The sequence below is a fragment of the Brienomyrus brachyistius genome, unplaced genomic scaffold (genome assembly GCF_023856365.1).
Source record: "Brienomyrus brachyistius isolate T26 unplaced genomic scaffold, BBRACH_0.4 scaffold353, whole genome shotgun sequence".
In the NCBI taxonomy this organism is placed as follows: Eukaryota; Metazoa; Chordata; class Actinopteri; order Osteoglossiformes; family Mormyridae; genus Brienomyrus; species Brienomyrus brachyistius.
This window is the reverse complement of record NW_026042628.1, coordinates 1-10,463: the sequence shown is the minus strand read 5'-3', so window position 1 is coordinate 10,463 and position 10,463 is coordinate 1. Positions and strand designations below refer to the sequence as shown.

At 48.8% G+C, this 10,463-nt stretch overlaps 1 protein-coding gene across 1 annotated transcript; it reads left to right on the top strand.

Annotated features, from left to right (window-relative positions):
• Positions 1-1,189: 1,189 nt before the first annotated feature.
• Positions 1,190-10,080, top strand: LOC125728614 (intersectin-2-like; the record flags this gene model as incomplete). The annotated part of the gene is made up of 12 exons (XM_049005505.1): positions 1,190-1,193; positions 1,601-1,664; positions 2,426-2,563; positions 3,385-3,470; positions 3,721-3,858; positions 6,367-6,506; positions 6,770-6,909; positions 7,508-8,175; positions 8,428-8,552; positions 8,920-9,086; positions 9,192-9,312; positions 9,992-10,080. Coding segments are annotated over exons 1-12 (1,880 nt in total), but the record flags the coding sequence as incomplete, so codon positions are not given.
• Between the last annotated feature and the right edge of the window lie 383 nt (positions 10,081-10,463).

Sequence of the window (10,463 nt, the reverse complement as noted above, 5' to 3'; positions counted from 1 at the left end):
TTTTGACACAATAGACCATAACATCCTCTTTCACCGCCTGCAATGCACCATGGGACTCTCAGGAACTGTTCATAACTGGTTCACGTCATACCTAACTGGCAGAACCGAACATGTCACCCTTAGCAGCGCAAAATCTCACATCCACAACGTCACCTGTGGTGTCCCACAGGGCTCTGTGCTTGGCCTCACTTGACACCAAGTCAAGTGTGTGACCCCTGGAATGTGTGGGGACATCAACATGTTGTTGTTGTAGGTTGAGGGAATCTAGCAGCTCCAGGAAATCAGCAGTGAGATAACCGGAAGTGGTCTTTACTCTACTCATCAACTCTGATCTGAGGAACTTTGTTTCTAGTGTCGACGACATTCCTAGGGTGAGTTACGCCCACTTCCGGTTTTGTTGCTAATATGCTAACATGATTGTAGTTTTTTTTTCGGTACATTGCCTATTTTGACGCTAATTTCTTCACTCGATTCTACTCATCAAGCCGGATCTGAGTAACTTTGTTTCTAATCTCTAGGGTATTCCTAGGCTGTGAGATGCCGACTTCTGGTTTTGATGCTAATATGCTAGCATGATTGTAGTTTTTTGTACATTGCCTGTTTTGATGCTAGTTTTATGTCTTTACTCTACTTATTAAGATGGATCTGAGGATCTTTGTTTCTAATCTCTAGGGCATTCCTAGGCTGGTGAGATGCCGACTTCTGGTTGTGATGCTAATATGTTAACATGATTGTAGTTTTTTGTACATTTTGATGCTAGTTTTATGTCTTTTCTCATCATGTCTAATCTGAGGAACTTTGTTTCTAGTCTCTACGAGATTCCTAGGCGGAGATACGCCCACACATCTGGTTTTGATGCTAATATGCTAACATGCTAAGTTTTGAGATTACTCCATATTCTGAATCTGGGTGTTGCTATACGCCTAGATCAAACCTTTCAGCCTGATCTGAGCATGCCAAGGCATTTTACATGCTAACAGGCTAGCATGCTAACTTTTGAAATAATTAAAATGCTTGTAGCTTTTTTATACAGTGCCTATTTTGACGCTAGTTTCATCACCTGATTCTACTCAACTCTGATCTGAGGAACTTTGTTTCTAGTGTCGACGACATTAAACAGCCATAAACGCTTTTCCTTTAATGATCTGAATGTGGGTGTTGCAGTCATAACAGTAAGTAATTCACAGAGATGTGTAAGGAGTAGATTATTCAGATGCCACCTCTGCACTTGACAGGTTCCCCAGCGAACCCAGTTAGCACCTTTTAATGACAATTAAACACAGCATGTTATTTGTAATAAGCTTGTTCAGGGATTCGTCAGGCATGTTCGTAATAATAGGAAAGCAGTTCACATTAATTACAGACTTTTGCATCACTGGTAAAAGGCTCAGGGCTCCGGCTGTTGATTTAATTACTCCAGTAATTAAATGAGTCACAGCTCACAAGTGACATTGCAGGCTGTGTTCGACGGGAGCTAGATTATGAAACATTTTGTACGTTAATGGTGGTTTCTTGGTGGGAACCCCCCCTCCCCCCCCCACAGTTTTCAGGTCGTTCAGCTTGAAGCTCATATTCCCCTCGCCATTTTTCTACCTTGCAGGTGTGCAGGTCAGGAACGTTCTGGCCTCATCCCAGCTCATTCAGACTCAGCTAGCCACTGTTTGGTGAGTGTCCACTGAATTCTTCACGGCCGCAGTGGTGCGCTTGGTTTATTTGCCCCTCTTAAATTACGTAGCTCAATCCTTTCAGCATCCACTCTATGCGGGCAGTGTGTGGCTCCACAGGTGAGGACCATATGTCTGTAACCGCAAGGTCGACAGTTCAAGTCCCCGGATTGGCAGTGATTTCTCTGCTGGTCCCCTGAACAACCTCTAATTGCTCCAATTGACCCTGCGCTGATTTCAGAAGCCATCATGATATTTCCAGGGCTGGTTGCTTTTCTTAAGTGGTCTGTTCCTGTTAGCACGCGTCAGGCAGCTGGTGCGACGGCTCGAGGCAGGAGGTCTGTACTTCTGAGTTGTGACTCATGGGATCCTACTGATAATCAACTAATAGGAAGCGTGTCGCAGGTTTTTAATGTGCTGCAATAATCACTGCTTTAAAAAAAAATAAAAAAATTTAAAGGCATTTTGTTTTTTATATGTCTGTCTCTCAAAATACTGCTAAAAAATATATTGTTAGGTGAGAATACATTTTATTATTACAGCTCACCTAACAAACTTCATAGCCTAGCCTAGCATACCTTAAACATGCTTGGAACACTTGCATTAGCCTACAGTTGGACAAAACTCAGGGTAAGTTGTCATTTTTTTGTAGGTTAGTTTGGTTTTTAAATTGGACCCCTCATGGTCTGGGTGAAGTTATGCTGGTCTTCGCCATCTGTGCACCCGGTTCGATTACTGACCTTCCCACATGTTCTCCCAAGGAACCTGGCAGATGTGGACAAGGACGGCCAGCTGACAGGGGAGGAGTTCATCCTGGCTATGCACCTGGTGGACATGGCGAAGGCCGGACAGCCGCTGCCCCTCACGCTTCCCGGGGACCTGGTGCCCCCCTCCGTCAGGTAGACAGCCGCCGCCGGTGGCCAATCGGTGAACCCGGCAGAGCAGTAAATAGAGCTCTGGAAAAAAATTGAGACCACTCTATACTGGAAAAAAAATCTGCTTGTTTAAAGCTGGTTTTGCTGGCAGAAAGGTACGCTGAGCGTCAGGTTGCTTCCAGGTTCTAAGTACGCAAGTGTACAAGAATATGGTGAAACGGGAGACACTGAGAAAGGCCAGAAAGCAGCCAGGTAAAGGGTGGAAACGACTTCCCAATGCTTGAGATGCCCGTTCACTTATCCGACAGTGCCTCATGAATCATGACCTCAAGTGACCTGTACTTGGTGGAAACGTTAAGTGCAGGTGTGAGGTGCACTGCTAGGACAGTTCATAACAGGCTCATAGAAGCAGGGCTGAAGTCCCATAAAGCAAGGAAGAAGCCCTTCATTAATGAGAAGCAGGAAAGAACCAGGCTGCAGTTTGCAAAAGAAAAAAAAACATTATTCACAGATCCATACCCATAAAGGAGAACTGAGTGAAACAAAAATTGGTGCTATGGTCTCTAACTTTTTTCCATAGTTATATGTAATGAATGGGGAAAGGCGGGGGGGTTGAATATGCTGTGTCAGGCTGGACATTGACCCATCTGGAATCACAGGCTAGGAGGCTTTGTTACAGAAAGGGAGAGTGTCCCCATACACTGAGATACTTCGACTGAGCCCAGCTAAGGGACTCCTGATGAGTGAGCACGGGAAGCTGTATGGTGGTTGTTCCTGTGTAGCCTGACTCAGAGTCTCAGGTTCTAGCACCTTCTACCTACACGGAGGCATGTTGTATTTTGCAGAACGGGGAAGCAGGGGGAATTGCTTCCTTTGAATCGCACCATCGTCCCTGAAGAAATTCAAGTTGAACCACCCCAGAAGACAAAGAGTAATGGTAGCATTAGTAGAACGGACAGACGGATTTACACACACACACACACACACACACACACACACACACAAAGACAGGCACCTTCAGCTAGTGAATGTTTTTGGTGACACAAGTGTGTATTAGTGATGTGCCGTTCTTAGTATCTTTACAAAGAATCACCTGATTCACATTGAATTGCAGGAGGTCAAAGGTCACTGCCCCTATTGCCATGGTTACCACGTGTGCGTGTGCATGGCCCTCCTTGCAGTTTCGTTCGAGGACAAGCTAAAGGAGAACTTCCAGCGGGGAAACGCTGAGCTGGAGAGGCGGCGGCAGGTCTTACAGGAGCAGGAGCGGCGCGAGCAAGAGAGGCGGGCCCAGAAGGCCCGGGAGGAGCAGGAGCGGCGTGAGCAGGAGGCGCGGGAGCAGGAGAGGAGGCGGCAACAGGAGCAGGAGCGGCGGCTGGAGAGGCAACGCGAGCTGGAATGGCAGAAGGAGGAAGAGCGCTTAAAGGAGCTGGAACGCAAGGAGGTCAGTCTTTCTAGTATGGAATGCTAGCATTGTACTTGGGGTTAGGCAGTCGCTCTTTGGTCATTGGTCCAGTCCCAGCCAATCACATTTGGGTTTAGCAAATTAATGTTGTTGGCGATTCACCAGCACTGTTGCCTCATACCTTTCAGAGCTGGGGGTTGGAATCCCACCTCCACTCTTTGAGAGTTTCCATGTTCTCCCAGTGTTGTGTGGCCTTCCTCCAAAAACATGCCCTTAGGTGGTCTGGTGCCTTTAAATTCTCTGCAGTGCGAGGTTCTAGTGTAAGTGCATGTTTTGTGCCCTGCGATGGGCTGACATCCCGTCCAGGGTGTACCCCCCCAGCCTGGTGCCCTGTGCTGTCCTGGATAGACTCCAGGCCCCCCTGTGCTAATTGGCTGGAAGTTAATAAAACTTCATTATTGTAACCCTGTGTTGGGCAAATACAGCATTATAACTAATTAAACTAGTTTACTGGTGAAACTCCGTTTATGTACATCTCTGAATGGCTGGGAAGGTTTGACAGCATGTATTTGGTTATTGGTTTAGCTTGTGTGTGAACGTGTGCGACCTGTGATTAGCGCGTGTGTGTGTGTGTGTGTGTGTGTGTGTGTGTGTGTGTGTGTGTGTGTGTGTGTGTGTGTGTTTGGTCGTGATCATGTGTGTGTCCCTGCAGGCTGCTAAGCAGGAGCTGGAGCGTCAGAGGAAGATGGAGTGGGAGCGGAGGAGGCGACAGGAGCTGCTGAATCAGAGGAACCAAGAACAAGAGGACATCATCAAGCTTAAGGCCAAGAAGAGGAGCTTGGAGCTGGAGCTGGAGGCTGTGGTGAGGACCAGGCCGTCCTGCACCTGTTTGCCCCGACCGACTGCATTCCCCTTCAGGAACGAGGAACAGCCAGCTGTTGAAATCGCACTATCAGAGACGCACGTTTTCCTTTCAGATGTCAATGGTACACATGCTTGTGTCCACAGCGACAATATTCCCGCCCTCAGGACTCATAAGACCACTGTTTAATTTCAGAGAGACAAGCACAAGCAGATCTCTGACCGACTCAGGGACGTCCAGAGCAAGAGGAGCATCCAGAAGGGAGAGCTGGAACTGATCAGTCAGAAGCAGGACAGCTGCCTGCTGGAGGTCAACGCCCTGCAGCGGCAGCTTGAGGTCTGCGGCCTTCCTCCGCTGCCGTCCAAGATCCCAGCAGCTATGGGACGAGCACCAGCTGCAACACTGATAAATAGATTCAACACGGTTCTTTTTCCATGTGATCTGGCGTTATGTCTGCTGTGCGTTATACAACAGCTGTGCCACTCCTGTCTGATTAGCAGTCTTCAGATTTTGGCAACCAAGGGAGAGACTGTTCTTCACACCTTTCCTGGAGAATGTGCAGTTTTTTTGGGGGGGAATTTACTATAAAAGCAATAGATAGATAGGGTGAAGTTTCCAGGGAGGGTTTATTTCAGGATTCTCCAGCTTTCTGAGGGAGTTTGGCCTGTTTTTGTGCAGGAGGGGCAGAGGAAACATTCTCAGCTGATTGTGGAGCAGCAGAGATGCAAGGAGATCCTATGCAACATGGGGCTGAACAGTAGGTCTGGTGAGTCTGATCTCCCTGCTTCTCCCTGCGTTACCTGGCGCCCCCCCCCCCTGCAGTCATTCTTGAAGTACTTAAATGTCATGGTGGCACATGGGTGGTACATGCTTCTTGTGCTTCTAAAATGTAGGTGTACACTACCAGACAAAAGTTTGGATGCACCCACTTGTAATACATCTTTATATTTTAGCTACATTATTCACCTTAGAGTAAAAGGCTTGGAGGCAGTCGACAGTTTTGCTTCGATGACAGCAATGCAGAATCTTGGCGTTCTTTCAGCCAGCTTTCAGATGTAACCCCCCCTGGAAGGCTTTTCCAGCAGTACAGGAGTTTCCAGAAGTTCTGGGCACAAGTCGGCTACCAACTCATCTCGGCTCTGTAGGGTTTGGGTGGAGTGGGGGATTGTGGGGGCCAGGTTATCTGTCACAGCCCTCCCTCTCACATGTCAACAAGAAAATACTTACCATATAACCTCGAGGTGCACTTAGGGTTGTTAATGTAAGGGCCCCCTGCTGATACAGCGCGTTGCTGCACCCTCCACACGAACCACCTCAGGGATGAGAACCTGAGTGTAGTCGTGCAGCGGGTGACACCTCAGCATCACACTAGTCCGAATGGAATGGAACAGTGTACATTTTTTTCCGGTGGCTGGAGTGCCAACCCTGCCACCAACCCCCTTGCAGTTTTCCCTGCAAGTTGGAGGACTTCCTTGCAGGGCTTAGATGTAGATTGTCAGTCCCAGGATGAAGCAATTGCAGGTGAAGGGTCTTGCTTAGAGGTAGTGTTTCTGTATACAGGTCCGACACTTTCCTCCGTAAAGAGGGGCGTGACTGAGAAGGACATCGTCTGTCGGAAACTCAAGGAGCAGCTGGATGTGCTGGAGAAGGATACCGTGGCAAAACTGTCGGAGATGGACCAGTACAACGTGGACATCAAGGTGAGGAGGCATTACTGGTGGTAGAAAGGCATCAATGTTGTGGCTTGCCTCTAGTTAGCCCAGTGTGCTGTACAGGGGCCAGTAGCATTTGTAAATAGAATAAAGTGGAGAAGTGAAGCCTCAAAACATCCATAATCTATGGCCCAGAATCCCGTGTGTTCTGAATTGGATCTGGTGTCTGTACCTTGTATAGCGAGTGGTGGTTGGCGGTGTGGCTTGGTGCTCTGCGCTAATGGTGGTGCGGGCCCGGTCCCTTCCCACAGGAGCTCCGGGAAAGCCAGACCAAGCAGCAGCAGGTCCTGGACAGACTGCGGCAGGTCAAGGCCGACAAGCTATGTGACCTGCAGCGGAGGCGAGAACTGGAGTTGGAGAGGAGGAAGAGAGAGGAGGAGGAGGCGGTCAGGTGAGCTAGGCCTCCTGCAAGGCCTGCATGCTCTGTTGTCGTTTTTGCATTTCTGTTGGCTGTCATGGTGCCAGGTTTGGTTTCCCTGCAATGGTGACTGACCTGTCCTAAATCGCTTTTTAATATCACTTTAACACTGTGCTTCCCAAGCTGGTCCTTGGGGATCCAGAGCTCCCTTTTACTTATTTTTTGTTTGTTTTTCTATTTTTAAGTGGGTCAACACATCACCTACATAATGTCAGAACATGTCAGATGGCTAAGAGCAATTTTAATGTCAATTACAGACCCAGTGTGACAAAGTTCAGTTAAAGCATTAAATTTGAATGGATGACGTGACCTTGATGGTTTGTTTAAAGAAAATATAGCTGCATCACGTGATTGAAGGGCCATGATGTGGTGCTGGGCCAAATTCAGCTTCAATGTGATGCATCATGTCATTCACAGGCAAGCCAAGCTGGAGAAAGAGCGGCAGTGGCGTGTGAAGTTGGAGCGGGAGGAGGAGGAGCGGCGGAGGAGGATCCAGGAGGAGCGGGAGGCCAAGCTGAAGGAGGAGGAAGAACGTGAGCGTGAACTCCGGGCCAAACTGCGCGCCGCTCAGGAGCAGGCTGAGCGGAACCGCCGGGCCGCTGGAGAGGAGGAGGCAGGAGGAAGCCCAGAAGAGGGAGGAGGAGAAGAGGATAGAGGAGGAGAGGCGGCGAGAGGAACATAAAAGGGCGGAGGAGGAGAGGAGGCAGAAGGAAGAGGAGAGGAGGCGGCAAGAGGAGGAGCGGAGAAAGGTGGAGGCAGAGAGAAGGAAGCTAGAGCTGGAGAGGAAAAGACTGGAAGAAGAGAAAAAGAGATTTGAGGAAGAGAGGAGGAGGCAGGAGGAAGAGAGAAGGAGGCAAGAGGAAGAGAACAGAAGGAAGAAGGAGGAGGAGCAGGAGCTGGAGAGGGAGGAGGAGGAGAGAAGACGTCAGCGGGCTCAGATAGCTGCTGTCAGGGATGCAGAGGAGCGGAGGAGACAGGAAGAGGAGCGGAGGAGACAGGAAGAGGAGCGGAGGAGACAGGAGGAGGAGCGGAGGAGGCTGGAAGAGGAGAAGAAGAGACAGGAAGAGGAGAGACGGCGAGAGGAGGACAGGAGGAGAAAGCAACAGGAGGAGGAGGCCGTGGCCAGACAGCGGGAGGAAGAGGCCCGGCAGCAAAAGCAGCAGCAGCAGCACAATTTAGGCAAGACAGACATTCATGAGAAGCTGTCGGCCCTGATCAGGGGCCTAGAGGAGCGAAAAGGTAAGGATTATGGCCTCGATGCAGCCCCCTTCGGGAGGTGTGGAAACGCAGTGACAAATCACAATCTCAGACACGTAAAGCTACCATTAGCGGTGGGGTTTGTACAGTTTCTTCATCAGCCTCCAAATGCAAGTGTCCCATCAGCAGACCCGAGGTGTCGTGTGCTGGTTCAATAGCTGCAGTGCGTCATTAGTGACACAGCGTTCTGAAGAACAGTCACACAAGGAGGTGACTGACTCACTGTCGTTGCAGGGAATTTGAGACCCGTCAAGTCAACGCACAGGAAATCGGCCTCCCTGACAACCTACAGAGCCCTGTACCCCTTCACAGCACGGAACGCGGACGAGCTCACCTTTGACACGGACAGCTTGATTGAGGTATACAGAGTGCACCCCCATATGTTAATCTGTTTGTACCATAAATTAAATGTGCTGAATCATTGCCCTGGTGCCTGATTAGCTCTTTTTTTCTGAATCCTTTTCGGGTGTTTTACAGTTAGATCTAGAATCCTTTTGTTCACCATAAAGTGCAACAAGGAGCAGTTTTTTGGGGGGGGGGAGGACAGAGGGGTACAAGTGCCCCTGTGACAAAATAAATAAACATGTAGACATATTTAATTTATTAATGGCACATTTCTCCTTTCATATGTTTTAGGGTGTTTTCTGGCCAGTCGTGACCTGGTTTTGGATAGTACGCCCATGTGTGTCATGTGGTAGCCCTTAACCAATCGCCTTGAGTCCGCAGGTGGACGAGAAGACGGAAGGCGAGCAGGGCTGGCTGTATGGCAGCTACCAGGGCAAGATGGGCTGGTTCCCTGAGAGCTACGTCGAGAAGCACAGCCAACCGGAATCTGCGGCCAGCACCAAGCAGGCTCTGATGCCCACAACTGCATCTACCTCAGTCTCTGCAAGGTAATGTTGCCCCTTGGTGTCCAGCATCTAAACTGGTCCTGTGTCATATCTGAATGCTTATGTGGGTCTCACTGACCGTTTTCTCCTGGTCTGTCCCTACTTCAGCAAGGCGGAGGCTAATTCCAGTACCTTCCCAGCAGGACAGAGCACTCCTGGGGGGGCAGGGCAGAACTCTGCCTTCACTCCCACCCACCCTCCAGGCTCTGCCTCTATGGAGTATGGACAGGTAGTTATCCTGGGAGCGCCCCCTACTGAAGAATACCGTAACTGTCTCGAGTGAGAATTCAGAACTGGCCCCACCGATCGGTCGTGTTCTTTTTCTGTATTTCCACTGCATGCCTATGCGTATTTATGTGCCAGTGAGTCTGTGGCCTGTTTGCATGGCTGCATCTGAACCATGTCTGTTCAGAAGCCTTCAACTGCTTCTGCGACTGTCTTGCACGTTACTGCAGTATTTTGTTCTGTACTATGCTTTTTCTTTATTTATATATAACAATCAGAAGCAGGTTTGCTGTTTCTGGGGACCCATTTAAAAAGCCACTTTGGGGCCCCTCCACAAGGTGGTGACTTTGTGGCCAGCAAGGGGCCCCCCAACACAAATGCATGATTTTATCGCCATAAACAAGTCAACTATGTTTGCTAATAGTGTAGTTTGTATATATGTTGTTTTTTTGGTCATATTTGTGCATGTGTTTGCACATATATAACAATACACTGAGATGTACCATGTATGCACGAGAGTGTTAACTTTCTAGGTATATTCATAAGTTGGTAAACTTTCATGTTAACATTTATCAAAATGTCCATTTTTGGGGGGATTTTTAAGGTAGTTTCAAGTACGTCTAGATCAGATCTTGTTTCCTGAGTGGTGTCCCGGCTGACAGACATGTTTTCTGCGTTGTCAGGTGGCAAGTGGCCTCCAGGTGCAAGCGCTGTGCTCCTGGACGGCCAAGACGGACAACCACCTGAACTTCTCCAGGATGACATCATCACGGTGCTGGAGCAGCAGGAAAACTGGTGGCTGGGGGAGCTGAAAGGGGTGCAGGGCTGAGCCGGAATGAGTAAGTGACACTCTTGGCGGTTCCTCGGGAGGTTCCAGAAGGGTTCTGGTTCTGCTCAGACCAAAGCCTGTCAGCTACCTGGAGACTGGTGGTCATTTACTGAGCCATTTCCTTATTCTAATTCCATATTTCTACGTATTTATTACTGAAGTGGTATTTGATTTGCATTTTTCGGGGCAGGCATCTAGGAGTGATTTTAAATAATCCCTGCCTTTTCTTTGTGACATGTTTGAGAAAATGTGCTAGATTTAGTATGGTAAATTTGGTTTGACTGATTGACTCAACACTTATGAATGCTATTGTGATGTTTTTGTGC